Source organism: Penicillium argentinense (assembly GCF_028826775.1).
Source record: "Penicillium argentinense strain IBT 30761 chromosome Unknown utg000005l_segment0_segment0, whole genome shotgun sequence".
Taxonomy (NCBI): domain Eukaryota; kingdom Fungi; phylum Ascomycota; class Eurotiomycetes; order Eurotiales; family Aspergillaceae; genus Penicillium; species Penicillium argentinense.
Window position 1 is genome coordinate 3,013,372 of NW_026622664.1, and position 25,151 is coordinate 3,038,522.

A 25,151-nucleotide genomic window follows, 5' to 3' on the forward strand; every position below is an offset into this window, starting at 1 on the left:
TTAGTTTGCAGCCCTACCTGTCAGAATTGAGCTTCAATGCTGACTGCCCCTCGTCCATAGCCTCCAGCATGGTGATCCCATCGGGTCTAGAACCTCATTCTTCCTCCTCATTGCCGAATGGATATAGCCACTCCATGGCTGGTGATCACGCCACTGCCGATGCCGACATTACCGCGAAAAGTGAGCGCAACTCTCCCGAGCCTGTCCAGTCCGAACCCGCCTCCGGGTCATCCCCCGAGCCCGATGCTGCCGATGATTCATATGATGCCGAATCTCCGGATTCCGATGCAGAGGACGAGGACATTGTGATGGGGAACAGCGGGGACGAGCATGATGGCTCTAGCCGTGAAAATTCTTCATCGCCGCACCCCGACCGAGGTATGAAACGCAGGTCGCCGGCGGACGAGACCGAGTACATGCGACAAAACCCAGATCTTTATGGTTTGCGTCGTAGTGGTCGGGCGCGGACTACACGCCATCTTGTTGATTCATCAGAGTCCGATTCCGATGCAGTCGCGCCTCGCCGGAAGCGCCGGCGCAAAGAACCATCTCAGCAGCCATCGAAGACCTCGCGGTCGGCTACAGTATCCTCATTCTCGGAATCTGACAGTGATGAGTATGGTGGCAAATCGAGCAAAGCCAGGCGACGCCGAAATATGAAGCAAGTTGCTGGCATGGAGCCAGCTTACACCGAGGTCCGCTTCTCGACGCGAAACGCTGCCAAGGTCTCCAACTACAATGAAGATGATGGAGACGAATCGATCTTCGAGGATAACCCAGACGAAATGACCGAGAACTACTGGGCTCAGAACTATGTGGAGGACACGAGGCCTGCTGTCGACGTCGTCCTCAATCACCGCCTGAAGGCAGACGTTGACCCCGAGGACCCCGATGTCGATCGCCATCATTTCGAGTTCTACATCAAATGGCAGGACAAGTCCCACTTCCACTCAACATGGGAACCAAACGAGGCTATGTCCAACTACCGGAGCACGCGCCGTGTGGACAACTATGTGCGTAAGGTGTTAAATGAAGATCTACGCCTGAAGCATGACCCCGATGCGCCTCCCGAGGACCGCGAAAAATGGAACCTGGATCATGAGCGCGACGTTGAAGCAATCGAAGACTACAAACATGTTGAACGAGTCATTGGTGTTCGGGAAGGCGAAGACGGCACTGAATACCTTGTCAAGTGGAAACGCTTGTTCTACGATTCTTGTACCTGGGAGCCGGAAGACCTCGTCAGCGAAATTGCTCAGCGGGAAATCGACCGCTTTTTGGATCGTTCGGCTCGTGTTCCTGTGTCAGACAAGAACGAAACAAACCCAGCTACGCGCAAATCATTCGAACCGATTCACAGTACCCCGTCGTTCCTCCAGAATGGCGAACTCAAAGATTTCCAAATTAAAGGCCTGAATTTCTTGGCTTTCAATTGGGTGAAGGATCGCAATGTCGTCCTCGCGGATGAGATGGGTCTGGGTAAAACAGTGCAGACCGTATCATTCATCAACTGGCTGCGCCACTGCAGACATCAACAAGGTCCCTTCATCGTCATTGTCCCACTGTCTACTATGCCAGCCTGGGCTGAAACCTTTGACCACTGGACCCCAGATTTGAATTATGTTGTCTACAACGGTAGCGAAAAGGCACGCCAGGTTCTGCGCGATTACGAACTGATGGTAGACGGCAACCCCAAACGGCCCAAGTTTCATGTGCTTCTCACGACTTATGAGTATGCTATGAACGACTCGCCTTTCTTGGGACAATTCAAATGGCAATTCATGGCTATCGACGAGGCTCACCGCCTCAAGAATCGCGATTCTCAGCTCTACACGAAACTAGTAGAGTGGAAGTGCCAAGCTCGTCTTCTCATTACGGGAACTCCTATCCAGAACAACCTTGCAGAGCTTTCATCACTCATGGACTTCCTCAACCCGGGCGAAATCAAAGTTGATGTCGACATGGATCTGAACTCAGAGGCTGCTTCGCAGAAGCTCGCAGAACTTACGGACGCTATTCAACCATTTATGCTGCGCCGTACCAAGTCCAAGGTCGAGTCTGACCTTCCTCCCAAGACAGAGAAGATCATTCGTGTTGAGCTCTCAGATGTCCAACTTGAATATTATAAAAACATTTTGACCAAGAACTACGCTGCTTTGAACGATGGAGCGAGAGGCATGAAGCAGTCACTCCTGAATATCATGATGGAATTGAAGAAAGCTAGCAACCATCCTTTCATGTTCCCTACGGCCGAAGCCAAGATTTTGGAAGGTTGTACACGTCGAGAGGACATCCTTCGCTCCATGATCACCAGCAGTGGAAAGATGATGCTGCTTGATCAGCTTCTCCGCAAATTGCAGAAGGATGGTCATCGAGTTTTGATTTTCTGTCAGATGGTCGGAATGCTTAATATCCTGAGCGAGTATATGGACTATCGCGGCTACAAACACCAACGACTGGATGGTACGATTCCTTCTGCCGCTCGTCGTCTGGCCATTGAGCACTACAACGCCCCCGAGAGTACGGACTTTGCTTTTCTTCTCTCCACACGAGCTGGTGGTTTGGGAATCAACCTAATGACTGCTGATACTGTGGTACTTTTTGACTCTGATTGGAACCCCCAAGCAGATCTGCAGGCCATGGCTCGAGCCCATCGTATCGGCCAGACGAAACCTGTCAGTGTCTATCGCCTTGTTTCCAAGGATACTATTGAGGAAGAAGTCATCGAGAGAGCTCGCAACAAGCTTCTGCTCGAATTTATCACTATTCAGCGCGGCGTCACCGACAAGGAAGCTTCAGAGATGCAAAATAAGATGTCTCGCGTCATTGGTGAACCAAACTCGACCGAGGACATTTCGCGCATTCTTAAGCGTCGCGGACAGAAAATGTTCGAGCAGACCGATAACCAGAAGAAGCTTGAACAGCTCGATATCGACTCCGTTCTTGCCAATGCTGAATTGCACCAGACCGAGGAGACTGAACAGATACAGGCCGATGGTGGTGAAGAGTTTTTGAAGGCATTTGACTTCGTTGACATCAAGGTTGATGATCTGTCTTGGGATGACATCATCCCCAAGGATCAACTCGAAGAACTTAAAGAAGAGGAGAAGCGCAAGGCCGATGAGCGATACCTTGCCGACGTGATTGAGCAGAACCGGCCACGCAAACGCCAAGTCACCCAAGAAACCAAGGACTCTCGGGAAGAGCGCAAGGCGAAGCGACAAGCCAGGGCACAAGTTGTTGTTGATGATGATGCCGAAGATGACAGCTCCTTGGATCCGAAGCGCCCCCTAGGTGAAAAGGAGTACCGTGCTCTCTCGAGAGCTTTTCTTCGATATGGTGACATGGCTGATTGTGAAGAGCTCATCCTGGAGGATTCTCGATTGCAAAACCGTGATCGTGAAACCGTCCATGCTGCCCTCCGCGAGATTACAGAGAAGGCTGCCTCTCTCGTTGAAGAAAATATGCAGCAGATCGATGCACTAAAACAATCTGGCAAAAACATCACCAAGAAAGAGCAAAAGGCTGTCTTGTTTGACCACCACGGAGTTAAGCGACTTAATGCCTGGACGATTGTGGACCGACCACCGGACATGCGTCTTGTGCGCAAGATCACAGCTTCACTTCCTGACTTCAAGACCTTCCGACTCCCGGAAGCCACAAAGCTGGCTGATTATAGTTGTTCTTGGGGAGCCCGGGAAGACGGCATGCTTTTGGTCGGCATTGCCCGTCATGGCTTTGGCGCTTGGACACAAATCCGCGACGACACCGACCTGGGTCTCGGGGACAAATTTTTCCTGGAGGAGCACCGTGTTGAAAGGAAAACCCAGCGTGCGCAGGGAGAAGAGAAAGCAACAAAATCTCCTGGCGCGGTTCACTTGGTTCGTCGAGCCGAGTACCTGCTGTCCGTCCTGAGGAACAAGCATAGCAACGGTAGCAATGCGAATGCCAGACGAGCAGTGGACAATCACCATCGAAATAACAAGCGGAACTCCCGTGTCGGTAGTGGCAGCGTCTCTGCATCTCCCGCCCCGTCAGCACGCAAAGGACACCGTGAGGCCGAACGGTCACGACCGCGTTCACACACCCACGGCCGGGATGACCGCCGAGATGAACGTCGCGAGGATCGACGAAATACGCCCATCCACGACCGGCCAAGGTCCGGACATGACCGTCCTCGTCACCGGCTGTCAGACGCGGCTCACGACGAGCGGCGTCGGAAGAGCTATGAGAATGGTAGTTCAAGCCGGGAAGAGGACCAGGACTCTAAATTCTTCAGACCCATTCGTGACAACCTCAAGCAGGTAGCCACCATCACCTCCAAGAACTATCCAAATAAGGCTGATCGGGCTATCAAGCTCCGCAACACCATTGAGAAGATTGGTGGATTCATTCATAATACTTTGGGTGGTGGTGAACCCATGCCGTCCTTGGAGAAGCGACTGTGGGACTATGTTGCCGTGCACTACTGGCCGAACAAAGAGGTCGGGGGCGCCAAGCTCCAATTGATGTACGAGAAGGTCAAGGCTGCCAACAGCAAACCTGCACAACCATCCAACGGAGCTTGACCTGGCCCATTTCATTTCTGCTCGGACCACGAGCATTGCGATCTAAGGTTTTTTTTACGGACTTATGACATACATATTGAGTAGTCTGGCTTGAATTGTCCGACTTACTGGCTCCCATGATTCTCGCCGGCGATCCTCCATCTCGGCATGTTGATCTCAAAATCGATCTAGCTCTTCGCCCTCTTTTGCGCTACCCTCATACCCCTGTCTCTTAGCTCTACTGTCTCTACCCGTCCGCACCACAGAGTTTACCGAGTATTCTTTTTTTGAAAAAGTACATATGGATGCAAGAATTGCATGGCATTGCGAAAGGCGTCGATCGAATTGCGCAACCTCTCTTCCCCCCCCCGGCGGGGAGAAATTTTAAACTCAAAAGGAGACCCCGACTTGGACTTGCATGATTCGAATGTCAAATGATATTTGCATGGCGTGCTTGGGGCTTTTTGGAGTTCGTTTCTTTCTCTGTTGTTATTTCCTATGACTAGTCTTGGGAAAGGGCAGATCAGCCTGATACCTACGGAACCTCATGTGTACTATGTACTATGCTTTAGGCTGGCACTACGTGCTATCGGGCATGCTGGATCTGCCCTCAGCAGATTTTACTCCGTTTCCCCTGTTCCTTTTGATTTTGGCATCCATTTGACACTGGCTTGGATTTGTTTGAGCGCCAGTTAGCTACGGCTTCATTTCTTGTTTCTTTTTTTCGTGGTTATTTTCTTCCCTATTATTATTTGACCAGTACATGTACCCTATGGAGTGGCTACCACGGCGTTGATTGATTGCGGAGCGAAGCGAAGCAATATGAAGTTGCTCAAATATCCATGGTCAAGTGCATTTTCTGAGTAAATTCCCCTCTCTTTTCTTTTTTCTCTTTTAGATCGAATGGAATTGGTCCGGGCTCGAGACATTCTGTGTCTGAGTTTAGGTCTTGAAAGCTAAAATTACTCATAACACTAAGGCCATTAACATCGTAGACCAGATACTGTAGACAAGATATAAACTAGTATGCACTAACGTTGCTGATTTGCAGCAAGGGTGCGCTCAATTGATAAAAATATAGAAAGAAACTATTCGTACATTGAATGGTTCACCTTTGACTGGTGAACGCGCAGTCCTGGTACCGAAACGCCAGATACGCCGTAGCGTAAGGACACCGAAGTATCGAAAATATTGCAACCCAGATCCAGAGATATCGAAAAGGTAGAAACAGAAATAGAAATAAGAAGGGGGTTGGGGTAAGGAATACTGATGCTGCTAGCGCCTTGGAACCGATTAAGCTCAAAGTTGCCAATGATACCAGCTGGGCATAAATGCGGTACAGAATGCTGGCTGGTCTCATTCGGCCGCATCAACGTCGGCATCAGCCGGTTCCTCAGCCTTGGCCCGCAACTGATCCTGTTGAGTCTTGAATCGCTGTTGCTGATGTTGCAGCTTCTCCAAATCAGAGGTCAGATTAGCTGGAGGTGCCATTGCTTGGCCGCCTGCCCCAGTGGCATTCACGAAGGTGCTGAACAAGGCCAATTCGGCGTGAATGAGATCATCGAAGATAGCTTCCTTCTCGTGCCAGGCATTTTCACGCAACGGTCGAATTATATCCCACTGGGCACGCAATTCCGTAGATTCTTTCTCTGCCCAGCGAATTTGCCGTCGTAGGAGGCGGTAAAGTTCACGTGGCGGCAATTTGAGTTCGTCCTCGTCGAAACCCAGCTCCGGGCCGAACTCGGGCATCGTGTTGTCATCCAGGTCAGACTCGGGAAGCAATGGAGCTGAAACGGTGGAGTCCCCGGAATGATCAGCCTCGCTTATAATATCCTTAGGACCGGTAAGCTTCAGTCGAATCCGTTGGAACTTTGAGGCTGGCGTTCCGGCTACGCTGCCAAGAGCGCCAGAGGTGGTTTTATTGTCAGACGGGCGAAGGGTGTCTGTTTCATGAACGGAGCGCATGTGTTTCGTCAAAGCGTCGGATCGAGTGAAATTCCGATCGCACTCTGTAAATTAATGAGTCGAAACTCTCAAGAGTTGGAAGGAGCTGCGATTCCTAGCGGAGAGGCTGGGATCGAGGTCGTGGAATTGGGGCATCCTTACCAGGTAATGTGCAGTAGAAGGGTTTCTCTCGAGTATGGCTCCTCATGTGTGCGCGTAGTGCATATGCACTGGCATGCGTTTGTCCTTTGCGGCTGCAGTCTGTCCACTCGCACGAATATCGCTTCTGTCGGCTCCCGATATGCTCGGTGTGGAGGTGCTGCACTAACCCATCCATGTTCCCCAGGTCGCCAACAGAACACCCATCCCATCGACACACGGTGACTTGGTCAGTGGTTTGACCCGTGTAATCGTCGTCCTGGTTATTACCCAAGAGACCTAACAAATTGGGCGAGTTCGGCACGTCGCCGGAGGTATCAGATGAAATAGAGGCCGTAGGGGATGGAGGAGGAATTGTTTCATCCTGGACAGATGACAGCGGTGTGTGTCGGTCCCAAGATGCTACACCTGTGCGACGGCGCTTTGAGGGGGGCAGGTTGGAAGCTATTGGGGACTGGGCGCGGCTGTCCTGCTTGACGGACTCGTGATCTGACTCCTCGGCGGAGCCGACGGAGGACAAGGGCGTTCCTTCGCGCGAGGCCATGATGGATTAGAGGGAGCCGTTGAAGCTGCCGGGCATTGGAGATGGGTTGGAGATCGCGGCGCTCGAGTTGCGGGTGAAGGCAGTCGACGCTGGGGGCTCGCCGACACGTGATCTGCACGGAGCTTCTTTCCTTTTTCTTTTCGCTCTTCCACTTCCCACTTCTTTTTCCCTCCCAACATTCAATCCAGAAAATAGCACTAACCAGCTCAGCGACGCTGGCTAAACAATACGAACTACATTGTGAGTTTCATTCCACTTTTTATTTTCCAGTTCGCCCTCCCTACAAGATGAATACAACGAAGAATTCTGCAATTCAGACAATCTCCATGCCTGTACTTTCGGGTACGCCGGTGTTGTGAGATTGCGTGTTGACTCTTCTACACTTGATCTGACCTCAATTGATCAATTAAATTAATTATCGTTACCATTTTTGCTTCGATTCCAAGCTAACGAGCGCAGTAATATTTAGGAGATTTCCCCTTAGTAGCGAGGCCCGGCCACCGTGTGCTCCTTCAAGATCGCATCGATCTCTGCCAGCTCCTCATCGGAGAGCAGCTTCACTCCGACCATGTTCTGAACAACCTTGTCGATAGTTGTGCCTCCAGGGATTGGAATAATGGTCGGCATGCCGGGCTTGTCACTCAGGCTGCGAATCCAGCCCAGGGCAATCTGAGACGGGGCAACACCTTTTCGCGCGGCCAAGCTTTTCACCTCGTTGATCAGCTTCAGATTCTGCTGGAAGTTCTCTTCCTGGAATCGAGACATGTGTCTCCGGATGTCGCCCTCGGGAATGTCGGACAATGAAGTCACGGCTCCTGTCAGGACTCCCCGTCCGAGCGGCGAGTAGGCGATGACCGGAATCTTAAGCTCGGCACAGGTCTTTCCAATGTCGTTCTCGAGAATGTCGGTGGACCATAGCGACATCTCGACCTCGACTGCCGCAATCGGGTGCACTTTGTGACTGGAGAAGTAGATGTTGTTAGCTCCCGGTTCAATAAATCAATTTGTTTTTCATCACGTACGCTCGTCGGATCGTCTCAGCATCCACTTCACTGAGCCCAATGCCTCCAATCTTGCCCTCCTTCACATACTGCGCCAGGACCTCCACGGTGTGCTCTACCGGGAAGTTCGGATCCTGTCGCGCGCACTCGAAGATGTCAATCTTCTTCTTCCCATCCAGGAGGCGCAGGCAGTTGTCCACGCTCCGGCGAATATTCTCCTCCGATCCATCCGGCGTGAGCTGGCCAGCCTTCAGTCCTCCCTTAATGCTCAGCACGACCTTCTCTGCATTCTGCGGGTATTTGGTGAAGTATTTATTCAGCAGATGCAGTGAGTTATAGTCCGGCGTGCCGTAGAGCTCGCCACCGTTCCAGAAATTCGCACCCAGTTCCAAAGTCTTGTTCAAGGTCTCGAAGCAGACGTCTTGCGCCGGGGGCGTGCTCGTCCATGTCATTCCTAGGCTACTGGTTAGCACAGCTGAGTCTATACGTCACTTAGCAAAAAGGGTGTTGTACTCATGGTGCCGTAGCCGGTAGGTCCGACCTCTTGTCCGACGAGAGTAGGCATTGCGGGAAGATAGAATATGTTGTTATAGTGATGGGTGTTCAAAGACCAGCGGATTGAGCGATTGATTTTGACGGCAAGTTCTGGGATGGCCAGTCTTTATACACGCTACAACCCATACTTTTGTCGTTCGCACCCGCCTTCGCACCCCACTTGCGCTTCATTTAAGTCCGGCTCTTCGGATCGCGGGTCAACAAAGCCCTTCTTTTCTACAGCTGCTATTGATGGCATTGTGGAGCTAAATAGAGATCAACGTTCGAGATAACCCCGTGGCCGGGTTATGCTCGGTCTCCGAGTGTTTCGCGGGTTTAAGCATGGCCTGACGAAGTTTGTGTGGTGGAGCTCCGGAGTTAAGGTGGCGTTGACCGACGGTGAACACTGCCGATTCCATGTTTGGCCGATGCTGACGAAGTGTGAAGAAACAGGCTAGCGTGTGTCAAATGAATTGCAAAAAGGTCGATTGCGCCGGAACTAGTGATATCGTACAGAAAGCGAGCAATAAGTTAATCACATAAACTGCATAAATCATCGGTAGAGTCCTCTTCCATTTTAAAACCGCACTTATATGCCATGTCTCCTTCAAAGCCCCAGTCCAAGCTCGTCAGAGCTGTCGAATGCGTCCTTGAGCCGATGCTGCATCTCTTTGTACACGGCGTCGAAGATCAAGGGCAGATCCGAAGCGCGCAGCTCCTTGTGGCCGTCCCAGCCGGGGCCGATCTGGATGTTCTTGATGGACTGGTCGTTGCCGTTGTGGATGACAGTGGTGAAGCTGGCTCCTGATCCAGTGGTCGATGGCGTTACCTTGGTGTTTTCTGGCTGGTCTTGCTCGGCCTTGATGGTTGATGTCGGGGTGTAGGCGGCTTGAGAAGAGGCGTCGGTTTCAGGATCGCCGACTCCAATGCTGCCGAGGATGTTGGCGAGATAGTGCTCGGTGTCTGGGATGATTCTCTGGCAGTTATGTTAGCGAGATGTTGTCCTGGGTGCAGCTCATATCGGAGATCATACCCGAGGCTCTAAGATCTTCGTGCTCTTCTCTGTTTCGGTGCTCGATTCGCGAATGGGGTACGCGTGAACAGTGGACACGGCGAGGATGGCAAAGACCATCAAAGATAGCCAAGAAAGCCCCTGCACAAGAGGCGACATCGTGACTTATCAGGCTGGCGTTGATTTGGAGACGGAGTGTGGTTGCGATTGGTAGTACACGATGGTGAGGAGGTAGAGTGCTCTCGTAGCGCTCGAAGGAGATCTTCCACACGCGAGTTCGATCAGAACTCCTCTGGCCGCTCATATATTCTGTCATAGAGGGTATGTGCCTCAGGGGAGTGAGAAATTGTTGTGGTCTTGTGGAATGCGTCTCACTCTACAAATGCCGGCTTTCACATACTTTGCCTCAAGTCAGTCTTCAGATCTGGATTTCGCGCGCTCTCCAATTTGGTTTAAAACCTCTCAATCCATTCCTTTTTTTCTAGTAGTCTCGTTATCTTCTGGTCATATTCTCATGATCAGCTTCTGCGAAGACTGGTTTTCGAAAGGGCTCAGCTCGGATCTAGGGATACCTTTGAAGCCAGGGATGACAACTTCAACATTCCAGAGACCCTTACCGCCAATAAGGTGCACCCTGACAAGATCATAATGACATCCTCAGAAAACAGAACGTATTCCAGATGTTGCCCGGATGTTGTGGCCCGAGATAATCTGGAATGACGGGGCTTTACTATCTTACAGTCTGACTCGGCGCTATGGCCTCAGGCAGTTATATGGGATTCACACGAATAATAGAGACGAAGCAAAATGCGAGGGCCAATATTGCTCATTGCATATTTACGACCAATCTAACAACTGATTTCGATAACAGCATTCATTAAACACCATCATTGAAAGTGTAGTGGTTCATCCACCTCTGTTTACAAAATTAGCCTTTTATCCTGAACGGCCTAAGTGTAAGGACTTTAGAGACATACCTTGTCATACGGCTTCGAAGAGTCACAGAAGCGGAGATCGGTCGCCAGACGAATCACATTGTTCGGGTCGTGGTTAATAGTCGAGGCGTGGATCTTCGATTATCGTCAGTATCGCAGAACGAATCATCCCATTATCGAAGGTGGACATACCATATGTGGCTTATGGAGAACAACATCGCCCGCTTCGTAGGCTGAGACCAGCCAACGGCGCCCATGCTCGCGCGCAAAACCAGCAGGGAATTCAGACAGCAGCCCGGTCGCCATCATATTGGAGTTGAAGGCCGATTTCGCCTCCTCATCACTAAGACCAGCTTCCTTAGCCTCCTTGAAGAACGCCTGCTCCATCTCAATCCCGATTCTATCTCCATTTTCCAGATAGATTAGCCCACCACCGTTCAGCTTGATATCTCCCATAGGCACCCAAGCAGTGATACTGGTCGGGTCACCATATCGAAGGAAGATCTGATCATAGTGGACACCGATAGGTTTTGAGCCGGGAATATTATTCCTGAGCAGAGTACGACGAAGACTGAGTGTGTCTTTGCCCCAGTCCGAGAATTTGGCCACGAAGTTGTACAGCGCTGGGTGGTTGCAGAACTTCTCCGCATACCACTCTTTATAATGAGCGTCTAGGGCGAGATCGACGAAAGCCGCGGCTTTTTCGCCGCCCGGTTTTCCATTGCCATCGACGTGGCCTGCGCCGATTCCGGGATAGTCTAGATGACTCTTGGCTGGGTCGAAGATGCCTTCGACGGGCTGAGTACCGGGCTTCAAAACCCCTGTGGATTCCAGCGAGGAGAAGTAGGCATTTCGAGCTTCGAGGACGTCTTCGCGCGGGAGGACTTGCTTGAGGAAGAGGTAGCCGTCTTCTTCGTATCGCTTGCGAAGGTCTTCGATGGGCAAGGAGGGATCGGAGGGGCGAAGGAGGGCGGCATTATCTTCATTCAAGGGGCCATCATTCACGGCAAGGTTGTTTGCAAGGACGCCGACCATTCTGGGCTGTTTTATGTCGATTCAGGCTTCAAAAGGGAGAATCAAATGGAGTTGAGTGAGCAAAAGACAGAATTTCCTCGAAGGATCGGATTGAATTTATATTCGCGATGCTACCATTCGTCCCCATACTGGCGGGGTAGCGGAAATAACTGATCTAGCAACATATCCAACCAGGTCTGTATGAAAGTCAGTGCTGCCCCGCAGAGTCACCGCGAAATCAGGCTGTTCGGCATTGGTCGTGGGTCTTGGGTCTCATGAACTGCCCGTCACACTTCATGACTGCATGGCATCGGGGAGGATGGAGATGCGTAGTAAATCAAGTAAAAATTTCCGCAACAGATCGGGGAACCATACGGCTTTCGGGTAAGTGGGGGTGTACCAAGATCGATCCACAGCGGGGAATATTTCCCTTTCTTTTCTTTTTGGCCGTTCACGACGACGCGAAATAACGCATGTGCAACGAGCGATTCGCAGAGATTCCATGTGAACCAGAGGGACAGGTGGTCGTGGTGGACAACACAGTCATTGCGGGGAATGTGAGTGCTCGCTGTCGAGCCTGGCCCAAATTAGTCAGGTTGATTGAGAGGATAGATTGAAGGCGAATGCAAAAGCGAGAATGTGTGCATTTGGCTGGAGTTTTAGGAGTAAGGAAAACCTCAGGGTTTTAGGAAGACGAGGAGGGTATCTGGAGTTTTATATATCCCTACGAGGAGCATCGCCTTTGCCACTTTTCGATTACGGTGTAAGGCGGCGCGCTTTCCCAAGTAACTGAAGCGATGCCGACACAGTTGGTCCAAGCGCAGCTACAGCTGGCTCTATCTGGAGTGTGGGGACTTTGACGAATACCAAGTGGATGCTCCGACATGGTTCTTTCTCTGGGTCAAGGATCTGCGGGTCTCACACTTGAGGATGCGGGAGACCAGACCAAAATGATGGATTTCATCCCATGGATCACACTTATCTAAGATTAGATGGAAAAATCCTCAGGCGGTTCTTAGAAAGTTTTCAATCAGAACATGAAATGCTGCAAAACGTCACGTGTGACTTTCGCAGGTAGAAATGAACTTCAGTGACACCGCAACAATATATACGCGAACACAGTCCAACGTGGCATCCAGCCACGGGAGATATCGAAGATGCACCTCAACGAGGAGCTTGAAAAAGCCGACACCTATCAAAAACCCAAAATAATTTAAGTCCGAGTATATCAGAATGGAACTATGATGAGGCAAGGGCAAAAGAAGTAGCCCCGAGGCCAGTCGGACTTGGCTCGGCCGATAGGCCCAATGCGGTAGCGCTCGGAGACAACAACATACCCCTTTGGGCTACCTCACAGGAACCTGAAGGTATACTGAACGCTGCAACCTAAATACAAACCGATATAAATACCAGTAATCCCAGCTACATTCTCGAGCAGACAGACTCGAATATCCAAAGTTCGAAAACGAAAAACTTTTACACAATTTCCAATCCATAATAACCCAAATCAACGACATGGTCGAACTCAAGACGGACAGCTTGATGACTCAGCCTGTTATTTCTGTGAGCAACATCAAATATGAGAAGACGATAAAGGAAGAGAAAGAGCAGTAAGTATTGTTCATACTCACTTGAAAAACATTAGATATCACATCAATTCCTAACATTGTCAACTAGTATCAGCCCAACGGCATCTTGCTCAACTCACGGCCCTAGCCAAACTCCGCTTCTTGATCGCGAATTGCAGACTGAGCGAGCTCAAGATATAATTGGCTTATTGGCGAAAGCATTGAACAATGTGACCGATGGAACCAAGTGCACAAAGTGCACAGTAGACGAAGTGTCGGCTCTGCTTACCGACCACGTGAAGAGTCTTCGACTTGCGAAGCAGAATGGGGAGTGGTCGAAGGAAGAAAGGAAGACACTTAAGGCAGAGGTTAAATTGCTTTTCAAGCCGGTCAAGAAGGGCGTGACAAGCCTTTGGAAGGCCAACAGCTGAAGCTGCCATGGACAACCTTTTCATGATATTGGGATTGTGTGTGCATTGTTGCCATGTATTCTGTATAGCCGTTTGCTTCATCGATTCGAAATATTCTAAGGCAACAATAATAACATACTTGCATTTTTGTCTTGCCACCTCATCGACGAGGACATGTAGTTCTGAAATGTAATAGCAGCGCGGTATCCTTTGACAGACCACAATTGCCAAACACTGTATATATTATTGAATAAATCCCAGCAGTCTAAAACAGAACCTGGGAAACACTCTTGTTATCCTTAACCTTGATATTCCTCATCATCCACACCCAAATAATCGAAAGTCCCATGATAGCCGTGCCAGCAATCATCATGTTCCGCTGAGTGGTAGCATAGGCATTCTGGATAGCGGTACGAGTCGGCGATCCCACAGGATAACTCAACTGAACCGACAAATCTTCATAAATATTCATCCACTGATCCTTCGTCTCGGCAGGCAGGTACTCCTGCAACTTCTTCGGAAGTGTGTTGGTCCACACAGCGCCCGAAACACTACCACCAATAGCACCTCCGATATTACCGAATGTACTGAGAAGGGCCAGCATAGCAGCATAATCTTCGTGCTTGGAGGCGGCGAGGACAGAGACCTGCTCGATAAGAATCATCGTTCCACCGCCGACGGCTAGGAAAATCTGACACATGCACATGTAGCCGACGCTAAAGCCCGGGTTGCGGAAGTAGATCATCAATCCGCTTGCTAGCAAGTAGAGTGGTACGGCGCACATAAGGATCCATTTGAAGCGGCCGGTCAATCGGATGAGGTAGCCGCATCCGATCAGCCAGACAGGGTCCATCAGGTCGAAGATGGCGCTGATGTATCCCGCTTGGGTGAGGCTTGTGTCATAGACGACCTGTAGGAAGGACGTATAGTAGCTGGCCCAGCAGTAGTAGGAAATTTGGTACGTGATATCCAAGAGTCCAGCACCAATGACGGTGCGGTCTTTGATGAGGTGGTAGGGAATGAACGGCTTCGGAGCGCCCCATCGCTCGTAGGCAACGAAGGCGACGAGGACGAAAAAGCCGACGACCATCATCGCGATAATCTTTGCGGACTTCCATTCGCCTTCAGTATTGCCTGCAATGTTGAAGGAGGTGAGGAAGAGGATCAAGCCGCCGATCATGAGGAGGATACCGATGACTGTTGAAGGGAGGTCTTGTTAGAGGATATGGCTGCAGGGACAAGAAGATTCGGGTAGGTGTGCAAACCATCGAACTCAACGATATAGAACCAGATGCTCTGCCACCAGGTACGAGTGCTTCGAGGCTTGTATTGGAGCTTGCCCTCTCGATCCGCTTGCTTCTTTGCCAGGCCCCATGTGATGATGAGTGGCAGGGCCGCGATCGGGAGAATGATGCAAATAGTCCCGTACGCCCATCGCCAATTGCTTTCGTGGAATTGGTTGGACATGGATGGCCCAGAGAAAGCTGTGATAATATACGGACTGGAAGTGAATCCGTACGCAATTCCTCTGTTTCGAAGAGTAGATGTGTCGGAAGTCATCACGTCAACGCAGAAGATGACACCAGTCAGACCGACCGTGTAGAAAGACTGGAATTGACCACAAGTTAGTAGCCTGGTCCCCGGAAACCACGCAAGAGAGGAAGAAGTGAATACTGACTTGGGCGGCGCAGTAGGTCGCGATATTGCTACAGGCGGCCATCATGATCAGCCCCATGATGGCAATCAGGATCATAATGCACATGCCCAGGGTGCGATCCCACAAATTCAGCACCTTGGCAATGGGCATTAGGCAGGCAGCACCCATCACACTGGTAACGACAGTGATCACTGAAAGCAGGGAGTGTCCGTCGAAGTCACTTGTGATATAAGCTCCCAGATTCTGGGTGAAGTTGTTGTTGAGGCCATTCACGAAATAAATCATCCACATGCTGTGAAGAGTTAGCGGAATCGAACATTTATCGCAATATGACAATCCTTACGAGACATAGGTAATGATCAAGGACTTCTTGGACCAAGTAGCCGTGACGGCTTCAGCGACTCGAACACCATCCTGCTGGTCTGGGTCTTGATCTTGGTTCTGAAAATGGGAGTCTCGAAGGCCCGTGCCCACGAGAGGTGGAGGAGGATGCTCAGAGACTTCTGGAGTTAGTGAATTCTTGCCCTGAGTCATAGTGAATGATTCCGGATGGTGTCCAAGGTGTGGAAGGGATACCGCTGGGAGACTGCAAGGGAAACTTGGCGGGCAATGGTGCACTGTTATAAACTCCGACATGGGGCCATGGTTTGCCTCGTATACCCACACCCCGAGAGCGCTTTCTTTCGTGCGCCTCCGCCGAACCCACTGTAGAAACCAAGGGACCTCTTTATTTTGATTATGGGGAAAACGGCTTCCGGAATCACAGCCGGATCTTTAATCTGACACGGCAGGATCTTACTCCAAGGTCAACACGGCAAACCAACGATGATCTGCCATCACGATACCAGTTGATATCCAACTAGAACACAGCACAATCTGACAACATAGGAAGCAATCCAGGGGCCGGATTTGGCCGGCCCCATGTCTCACTACATCATACGCGGATTCTTTCAATTCATTTCATTCTAGCATTCATCGAACATTGAGAACCGCCAGTCTCCACCTGTCCGTCAACTGAAGTGGCCTGCTCCACTCCCGAAGACACCCGGCCGATCTTGCTAGCGAGCTAAGCAGTGCTATTCGTGATCCTGAACCCTAGCAGTTTCGTGTGAATGGATGGCCCAGGTACCGAGAAAGCCGATTTCGGCCTTGGCGATGAAACCACGCCCTACATGAAGCCTGTGAAAGGTGAGACTGCAAGGGGCGGCAGTTGGGCCGAGATAAGATCAAGATCAGTACTCGAATTGACAGCCAGAGAATAAGACACCTGCCTCGGGATCGTCTTCAACACCCATTACTAGTACTCTTGAGATACGACTATTTTGAGGATTCCATCTCCAGGTCACCACGCAACAAACTCTTCGCAGCAGTTATCAGATTCTTTTTACGGAAGAGAAATCAATAGTGCACCATTGTCCAGCTCATACCCTGGTCTCTCACAGAACAAATCGTTGTGAGCGGCCAATGGCCTGATATGTAGGTGGCTTCGGGGACCGATGGCGGGCGAGAGTTCCTATTGGGGCAGGTATCGGCACTAAACGTGCTAAGTGGACGCCTCCAGACCCTTCTTTGCGCTATCTGATCTTGTGTAGCATCGGACACACTAGCTCAACTAGACACCTATTGCCTGTCCACCATCTGAAAACTCTGCGCATGCAAGGTCTTCGGTATCGTCGCCATTCAGATCGTGAGTGTGCTGATGGCGAAAATATCAGTCGTTGACTCTGGCGGAATCAATTGAACTCGCGAAACTAGGATTACAGAGGCGAAAATAATTTTCCGAAGAAAGCCCAGTACTTCGGTTAATACCGACATGGATTGAATGGTTGCCTAACAAGGTCTTGCCTGCCCAGATCCATTCTCACCCCCACCATAGATTGATAAAGCGACAAAGGCCCCACAATCTGGGAAGAAACAAGCGAGAAGTGGATCGGTCTGAGATGATTCCTCTCGCCGTACCCAACTAGGGCTCACCCTTTATGCCAAGATCCCGCGTTGTATTAGTTGAAGGGCTCCCAAGGAGCCCGCGGATCCCGACTGGGGAAGAAGGTCCGTCAGGCAATTGACCAACCGATTGCTTAGTCCCGAGCGCATCCCTGTGTTCTTCATCGGCATGGATCATCGCGCTTCGTCTTTTCACTCCCTAAATGTCCCTTTCAATGACAATTCAAGAGGGGAAAGAGCCTCGAGTTCGTCCATTCATATAACCTGGTCCTCTGAAGGGGGTCGGATCTTGCTACGTGGCCAGTGGATAGATCCTACAAAACCATATGACCAGATGTGATAATGGGCATTTAACAGATAAAGCCAATATGCTAACTAGATACATTCTATTAATGTGGCCTTTCAAATGCAAATTAACAATCAACGCCAGTGATGATTCATCGCTCATAATCGAAGGACCCTCAGGCCGAGTCTTTCCAATCTCCAATCGACCAAGTCTTCACGTCATCCTCAATTATCAACTTCATCGTCGTGAAAGTGATTTTCTCATACAGCTCCCTCGCTGCGGCTATCGCTTTCGCATGCCAAGGTCCCCGACCACCCAGACGAGCATCTTCTCGACTGCGCCAAATGCCTATAACGCGAATTAGCGATTCTAAGCTCTCTATCTCAACGTGACTGAGAAAACTTACAAGTTGCGAGATTCTGCCTCTTCTCATCCTTCGTCCCAAACCAATACTTCAACAACCCACCACTGGCAACAGCCTCTTGGTGCGAATATGCATCAAGCGCATGCAGATGATCGTTATCGGCGCCCGGAAGAAGGATAGATCGAAACGCGACAACATAGAACGTCTGCGCCTTCCAGATATGCCCTTCCACGTCGGCGAAAGCTTTCACGAGACCAAAGACTTCATTCCAATTGAAGTTATCAATGTACGGCGCTGTCGCATAATCGTCGCGAACAGACCTGAAAGATGCCAGAGCGAGCGCGAGAAATCGGCTCTGCGTGTCGAGTGTCTCGAGGTCGAGAAGATGGGGCACGTCGTTGTACGGGGAGGCGATTAGCCGGGTATCTCGTCCCTCTTCTCCGGATGCAAGAGACCCGTCATGCTGCCATTGCAATTGGCGGGATGCTGCGGCGTGAAATTTCAGCTCGTCGAAGTCGTTGCTGATCTCGGTGTGTGGCCGGAGGTACTTGAGGGTTATCCCTTTTACTGTCTCAATTCCAGAAGTGTTGCTGGGCCCGAGTTTGTTGGCTGTGCCTGGTGCCGGGACGGCTATTTCCCGAGCCATACTTTAGGACCGGGTGCAATTTGCCACGCCGCAGATTTCTGTACGAAGTTCCGATTGTATCGCTATCGATGAATATGTGTTCGATGATTTCGGATGAAATATGTTGTTCGATCTGATGTCTTTCGAATATCGACTGATATATATGACCGATGTGCAGATGATCAGATGTATATTGGGACGAGGATGGGAGTCGGGTAAGTCTCAATAGTCAAAGGACCAGCCTAAAGAGAAGTGGAAGAGAATACACGACCAGCAGAAACGACCCCATTAATAAACCCAGCACGCAAATCTCTCACCGCTACCAAATCTTTGGCCAAATTCCCCGAGATTGCGAAAGCACTGAGCAAACGGCCCGGCAGAAGCACGCCATTCGGCACCCAAAGTCTGGTACAGCCCGCTGCCATCGATTCTGGACATAGAAGACCCGCCGCTGCAGACCCCAAAATGATTCCTTCCAGCGCCGGAAGACGAATGTGACCCGACGCAAAATGGCATCAAGTCAAAAGGCAGCGTCCGTGGCGTCGGTTCTGAAACGTTGACGTGGTTCTCCACGTGCAGTGCGCAAACCCTATTTGGAAGAGGAAAATGGCTGGCGAAATGGCGGGGCGACAGTTCCACAGCGTCACGCATGCTACATTGGGGAAGCAGAGATAGACGTTGGTGCTACATTGGGGAAGCCTGCGATCTACGACATTGGGGATCTAGCGTGCACTGCGGGGTCGATCACGACTTGAAGGAGCCGCTTTGGTCATTTGCAGATTTTTTGATTCTTGTGTGATTGGCCTGTCGGGCACTCCGAGAGACGTGACCTACTCGCCCTTCAGCTATAGCAGGCATGATGGTGATGATGTACATGGAAGTAATTGGTATCATGTGTAGCAAAATAAAAGCAGAAAAAAAGAGTTCCCCTGATCGTCGCCCAACGCCCGGAATGCACAGACCCGCACTGAATTTGGTTTGCATGATGATCGATCTCGATAAAACGGCAAGCGGACGCGAATTCACGCCCTACGGCTTGGGCGGCGGGCCCATCTTGCCCTCGCCGGTATCGACCTTCTTGCGGGGCGGGATCGCCGGCTTCATGAAGCCATCGCTGTCCTTCTGCGGGTTCGTGCTACTTTGACCGCCGCCAACCTGGGTAAATGTGCCAGATTTGAACCAGCGATCCTCCTCGGCCTTGCGCTTGCGGTTCAACTCAGCCTGGATCTTCGGGTCCACCAGCTCCAAGCCCTGTACAGGCGTGAAGGCAATAGTACTGGCCGTACCAGCAGTCGCGGACGTCGAGCCCACGCCAGAGGTGCGAAGACCCCGAGCCTGCAGCAAGCTGGCGGTTCCGCTGGCACCTTGGCCAAACGTACGCAGGGATGAGGCTGCGCCGTTAGTGGTCGGGGTCGCACCACCCCAGCCCTTGTTGTTCTTGCTGAGTTTGGCCCGGGTGCGCTGGTCGATCTGCGTTGCCCGAATACGGCCATCGTTCTGTTGGCCGAGCATGCCGAGACCCACGGTGCCTGATCCTGTGCCGTATCCCACCTCAGCTTCCTCTTGGCCGAACGCAACCCGATTCTGAGCTTTGCGAAGCTCAGTCATGGCGACGGCCTCCTTGGCCTTACGGGCTCGTCGACCACCGCGCTTGCGGGATGGCTTATCATCCGGTGCGGGGAGAGCCTTGACACCGGAGTTCGGCGGAGGCTCAGTCAGTTTCTCGATTCGCTTGAAGCATTGCTCCTTGAGGTCTTCGCCCAGCGAACCGTCCTTGGCGTAGTTGGAGACGTCGGAGCGGACAGCGAGAACCATCTTGGCAGAGACAATCCGGATCGCCTGCTTCTTCAGATCGTTCGGGACCTCCTGGATGAGAGGCGAGTCGTACAGAAAACCCTGTGAACGAACGCCATGGTTTGTAGCCAATCCCAGACCATCCTGGCGCCTGGCGCCTTGGGCTCCTAGATTACAAGCCGGGATTTTAGCAAGCTCCTTCAATCCACCGGACTGGTTTAAGAACTGCGCAGCAGTTTGTGATCCAATCAAAGCCACCAGATTCGGCGCAATCGAATTGACGCGAGATCGAATGTTTTCCGTGAGTGCAGTACGCTCGCGGTCGAGCTGGATGATTTTTTCACAGGTTTCCAGAACGGTTTTCAACTCGCCATCGGTCAGTTGGCGGCCGCGAGTGGTCGTTCCCTCTAGGGCTACTGTCATGAGAGACGGACCGTCAAGCACAGTTTTGAGAGACTCGCCAACCATGTTGTCGGTCGAGTTGGAGAGGGATTTGATATCGTCGAAAGGGCCATTTTGGAGGATAGCGACGGTTTTGGCGTATTTGATCGAGTTTGTGACAAGGGTTTCTAGTTCGGGGAATCGGACCGAGTAGTGGTCGCGAAGAATTTTGTGGAGTCGGGTGAGTTCGTCGGCAGTCGCGATGGAGAGATCGAAATCACTAGTCGTCTTGGAAGCGAGATCCTGTTGCTCTTGCTCGTCCGCCTCGGCTTCTTGTTGCGCGAGGTCCTCGCCTTCCTGGTCCTGGAAGTCCTCATCGTCTTCAAAGTCGCGCAGGAGATCCTCCGCAGCAGACATGATGGGCGAGTCAAGATAGCCAAAGAGACTATCGTAGAGGGAGTGTGCAGTTGTAAATGTCTTCCCAGTTTGCCACCGGAACTGTTGGCTGCTGGCCGCTGAAGATGGGATTGTCCGCGACACAAAACGGGCGGAAGTGAGCTCGGAGGTGATTAGTCAGAGGGAGCTTTTCACGGGCGGCGCGAAAGACCAGAAGTGCAAACGGGGGATTTCATCAGCGGGCCCGCGAAAGGCAGGTACGACCTAGACGCATCGCGCCTACTACTTTTGTCTAGGCAGCACAGTCTCCGGTGGTTTTCCGATAGATTTAATCGACTACCGAGCTGTGCGCCTTTCTACTTTTTCACACTCTTCACCCGTACCCATCCCTCGAGGCCAAATCCAAGGACTGGCATCGAATTACAAGCTTCGCCGACTCAAATTCCGATCTCCTCACCTACCTCAACTCCTCATCACCCGTTCAACCCGCCCATAATGGAGGCGTCCCGTGGCCCTCCCCGGGTCAAAAACAAAGCCGCGGCGCCGGTCCAGATATCCGCCGAGCAGCTTCTGCGAGAGGCTGTCGACCGACAAGAGCCCGGCCTGCAAGCCCCGACCCAGAAATTTGCCGATCTCGAAGAGTTACACGAATATCAAGGCCGGAAGCGCAAGGAATTCGAAGACTATGTGCGGCGAAACCGCATTAACATGAACAACTGGATGCGCTATGCTGCCTGGGAGCTAGAGCAGAAGGAATTCCGCCGCGCGCGGTCTATCTTTGAACGTGCGCTGGACGTGGACGCGACCTCCGTCGTCCTGTGGATTCGCTACATCGAATCTGAAATGAAAGAAAAGAATATCAACCATGCCCGGAACCTTCTTGATCGCGCCGTTACGATTCTGCCCCGTGTGGATAAGCTCTGGTTCAAGTATGTCTACATGGAGGAGACAATTGGTAATCTGCCCGGTACTCGTCAGGTCTTCGAACGGTGGATGTCATGGGAGCCAGAGGAGAGCGCGTGGTTTGCATACATCAAACTGGAGCAGCGCTACGGTGAATTCGACCGCGCGCGCAATATCTACCAACGGTTCACAGTTGTGCATCCTGATCCGAAGAATTGGATTAGATGGGCCCGTTTTGAAGAAGAGAATGGTACGAGTGATCTGGTTCGCGAGGTGTTTGACGCTGCGGTCGACACACTAGGAATGGACTTCGCGGATGAGAAGATCTTTATCGCCTACGCCAAGTTTGAAACCAAGCTGCAAGAGTTTGAGCGTGCGCGTGCAATCTACAAGATCTCCCTCGACAATCTACCGCGATCCAAGGCGATGAAACTCCACCAGTCTTACACGGCCTTTGAGAAGCAATTCGGTGATCAGGATGGTGTTGAGGACGTGGTCCTGTCTAAGCGCCGGGTGCATTATGAAGAGCAATTGAAGGAAAACCAGCGCAATTACGACATCTGGTTTGATTATGTTCGACTGGAGGAAGCCACGGGCGACGTGGAGCGAACCCGCGATGTTTACGAGCGGGCCATTGCACAGGTTCCCCCTTCACAGGAGAAGCGACACTGGCGGCGGTACATCTACCTCTGGATTTTCTACGCCGCGTATGAAGAAATGGAGGCGAAGGATACGAACCGGACTCGGCAGGTCTACCAAGAGTTAATCAAGCTCATTCCGCACAAGAAGTTCACTTTTGCCAAGGTGTGGCTCCTGAAGGCGCAGTTTGAGATCCGCATGATGGACTTGGACGCTGCCCGCAAAACCTTGGGCACGGCCATCGGCATGTGCCCCAAGGACAAGCTTTTCCGTGGATATATTGATCTCGAGCGCAAGCTGTTCGAATTCGTGCGGTGCCGGAAACTGTACGAGAAGTGGATCGAATGGAACCCGGAGAACTGCCACTCCTTCATTGGCTATGCCGAGCTGGAACGCGGACTGGACGATCAGGATCGTGCGCGCGGAATTTACGAGATTGCAGTCACTCAGCCCACTTTGGACATGCCCGAGCTGGTATGGCGGTCCTACATCGAGTTTGAAGAAGAGGAAGGCGAGTACGAGCGAGTGCGCGCGCTGTACGAGCGTCTGCTCCAGAAGACCTCCCACGTCAAGGTCTGGACTGCCTACGCCAAATTCGAGATCAGCGTCGGCCAGGACGACGACGAAGAAGATGAGGAGACCGAAGAGCAGAAGCCGGCCACCGAAGATGCCAAGAACCGGACTCGGGCGATCTTCGAGCGGGCACACAAGGATTTCAAGGACAAGGGGCTCAAGGAAGAGGTAAGTATTTGCAAGGCCCTGGAAAGGTTCAATGGGAAGCAGGAACTAATTCATGGTCAGCGTGTTGAACTGCTTAACGCATGGCGATCATTCGAGCACGCCCACGGCTCGCCGGACGACATCGACAAAATCGAGAAGCAGATGCCGCGCCGGGTCAAGAAGCGCCGCAAGCTGGAGGACGACCGATACGAGGAGTACATGGACTACATGTTCCCGGCCGACGACAAATCGGCGGCCAATCTCTCGAAGCTGCTGGAGAAGGCGCACGCCTGGAAGAAGGGCGGCGCGTAAGGATGTGCGTGATGATGTTGACAAGTTCTGCAGATGCAGATTGGTGGATGGGTGGGTGGTGTTGTATGAGTACGATGTGGCGGTGGAGGCTGTTACCCACCCCATGACCATGACTATGACCTTGAATGAGATCCCTACCCGATGTAATGCTATGTACGGAATAAAATATCCCAGGGATCTCCAAAATTCATCGAAAGTTCACCTTACAATGCCTTTCTTCCTCATTTTCAGTAACTCAGCCGCGATCGCACATTGATGCATCAGTCATTCCCGAGCTGCCCGTACGACACGAGCAAAGCTCCCGATTGCCCGATTGCTGGGGCCTGGTGCCAACCCGAGGGAACCAGGTTGATGTATGCGGGACTCTCGGATCTGGTCGTTCGTGTGCAATCAGAATTCAGTAGAGTAATTGCCAGTAATTAATGCGTAGACGGGGCGGCATTACACACTCCATCGAGTATAGTCAGCCGGCCCGCCAATCTACAGTACAGTATGTGCCCAGGCTATCAAGGTGGCACGCCGCCGCGTGCTGCAGAGTCATCACCGATCGCCCACCCAACAAGGCACGGCAAGAACTTTAACCATAATGCCAGAGGAAACCCCACGGCTCGTCACGATCTGATTGCCTGGTGGGGGGATTCCGCTGGACCCGTGGTTTTTCGTGCTTGGGATGGATTGAATCTGCGCCCGCTCGTGCCTGGCCCTGACTGGGTTGTCACACGGGGACTGTGCGAGGCACTGCGGTGGCTTAGTGCTATATATCACAATACCACTTGTGAAATAAATGCTGGCGCTCGCTTAGATCTCGTGTTGGATATTATGTCTTGCTTGTGTTTCGCGACTGGCCCACCTTTTACTGTGGACGTGGCGTGGTGAGTGTATAGCACGGTGTCCACGAGGGGCGTGGGCTGGGGCTAACCAGCTGGTGCGACACTAGCGGAGGTCCAGATGGCATGGAAGTCGCTAATCTGGGTGGAATGCCGCATTCTCGACCGGGTCGCCACGTTGTGCTAGATCTATATCCAGTCGTATTTTGCGTTGAGTACCCTGGGGCGCCCTGGTTTCATTGGGCATAATTTTATGTCGAGAGAAAGGCGAGTTCCCGAAATTGGGTGGTTGAGTGAGGGGGCTACTTCCGTTTAGGCAGGGCTGTCTGCATTAAGGGAAGTACCTCCTCCTGATGCAGCGATGGTACCCTGTTCCTGGCGCGCACGAGCCAACTGCTTCCATGGTTCGATCCGTCGAAAAGGGGCAGGTCACCTTCCATCAACAAATCCCCCTGATATGCCCACCTAACATTTTATTAAGACGAAAGGGAGGCAGGATCGGAGGAAGAAACAGGCCGAGCCCTTGCTTGTCCCTGGTCAGAGTCGAGGTGTAAGTGCCTCGCAGGACGCGGTGGAGTCTGCAGCCCTCACTGCCTGCCAGCTGCAACGTCCTGTAGAGCCGAGACGAGCAGCCG

At 51.8% G+C, this 25,151-nt stretch overlaps 10 protein-coding genes across 10 annotated transcripts; 3 read left to right on the plus strand and 7 right to left on the minus strand.

The window, feature by feature from the left end:
- Positions 1–68: 68 nt before the first annotated feature.
- N7532_005914 (chromatin-remodeling ATPase CHD1) lies at positions 69–4,568 on the plus strand (the record flags this gene model as incomplete). Its single annotated transcript, XM_056618408.1, has 1 exon — positions 69–4,568. The coding sequence occupies one exon, from the start codon at positions 69–71 to the stop codon at positions 4,566–4,568; it is 4,500 nt and encodes a 1,499-aa protein (XP_056474567.1).
- A 1,335-nt stretch (positions 4,569–5,903) lies between these two features.
- Positions 5,904–7,194, minus strand: N7532_005915 (C2H2-type zinc finger protein; the record flags this gene model as incomplete). Its single annotated transcript, XM_056618409.1, has 2 exons — positions 5,904–6,556; positions 6,654–7,194. 2 exons carry the CDS (start codon positions 7,192–7,194, stop codon positions 5,904–5,906), a joined length of 1,194 nt encoding a protein of 397 aa, XP_056474568.1.
- Positions 7,195–7,674: 480 nt separating this feature from the next.
- Positions 7,675–8,760, minus strand: N7532_005916 (aldo/keto reductase family protein; the record flags this gene model as incomplete). The annotated part of the gene is made up of 3 exons (XM_056618410.1): positions 7,675–8,155; positions 8,217–8,649; positions 8,709–8,760. 3 exons carry the CDS (start codon positions 8,758–8,760, stop codon positions 7,675–7,677), a joined length of 966 nt encoding a protein of 321 aa, XP_056474569.1.
- A 576-nt stretch (positions 8,761–9,336) lies between these two features.
- N7532_005917 (uncharacterized protein) lies at positions 9,337–9,900 on the minus strand (the record flags this gene model as incomplete). Its single annotated transcript, XM_056618411.1, has 2 exons — positions 9,337–9,705; positions 9,763–9,900. 2 exons carry the CDS (start codon positions 9,898–9,900, stop codon positions 9,337–9,339), a joined length of 507 nt encoding a protein of 168 aa, XP_056474570.1.
- Positions 9,901–10,618: 718 nt separating this feature from the next.
- On the minus strand, positions 10,619–11,711 carry N7532_005918 (uncharacterized protein; the record flags this gene model as incomplete). Its single annotated transcript, XM_056618412.1, has 3 exons — positions 10,619–10,657; positions 10,719–10,811; positions 10,869–11,711. The coding sequence occupies 3 exons, from the start codon at positions 11,709–11,711 to the stop codon at positions 10,619–10,621; spliced, it is 975 nt and encodes a 324-aa protein (XP_056474571.1).
- A 1,494-nt stretch (positions 11,712–13,205) lies between these two features.
- N7532_005919 (uncharacterized protein) lies at positions 13,206–13,689 on the plus strand (the record flags this gene model as incomplete). The annotated part of the gene is made up of 2 exons (XM_056618413.1): positions 13,206–13,300; positions 13,368–13,689. 2 exons carry the CDS (start codon positions 13,206–13,208, stop codon positions 13,687–13,689), a joined length of 417 nt encoding a protein of 138 aa, XP_056474572.1.
- A 244-nt stretch (positions 13,690–13,933) lies between these two features.
- On the minus strand, positions 13,934–15,859 carry N7532_005920 (siderophore iron transporter mirB; the record flags this gene model as incomplete). The annotated part of the gene is made up of 4 exons (XM_056618414.1): positions 13,934–14,865; positions 14,934–15,276; positions 15,347–15,617; positions 15,669–15,859. 4 exons carry the CDS (start codon positions 15,857–15,859, stop codon positions 13,934–13,936), a joined length of 1,737 nt encoding a protein of 578 aa, XP_056474573.1.
- Positions 15,860–17,730: 1,871 nt separating this feature from the next.
- N7532_005921 (uncharacterized protein) lies at positions 17,731–18,565 on the minus strand (the record flags this gene model as incomplete). Its single annotated transcript, XM_056618415.1, has 2 exons — positions 17,731–17,903; positions 17,962–18,565. The coding sequence occupies 2 exons, from the start codon at positions 18,563–18,565 to the stop codon at positions 17,731–17,733; spliced, it is 777 nt and encodes a 258-aa protein (XP_056474574.1).
- Positions 18,566–19,573: 1,008 nt separating this feature from the next.
- On the minus strand, positions 19,574–21,136 carry N7532_005922 (U4/U6-U5 snRNP complex subunit PRP31; the record flags this gene model as incomplete). Its single annotated transcript, XM_056618416.1, has 1 exon — positions 19,574–21,136. One exon carries the CDS (start codon positions 21,134–21,136, stop codon positions 19,574–19,576), a length of 1,563 nt encoding a protein of 520 aa, XP_056474575.1.
- A 474-nt stretch (positions 21,137–21,610) lies between these two features.
- Positions 21,611–23,689, plus strand: clf1 (putative cell cycle control protein (Cwf4); the record flags this gene model as incomplete). The annotated part of the gene is made up of 1 exon (XM_056618417.1): positions 21,611–23,689. One exon carries the CDS (start codon positions 21,611–21,613, stop codon positions 23,687–23,689), a length of 2,079 nt encoding a protein of 692 aa, XP_056474576.1.
- Between the last annotated feature and the right edge of the window lie 1,462 nt (positions 23,690–25,151).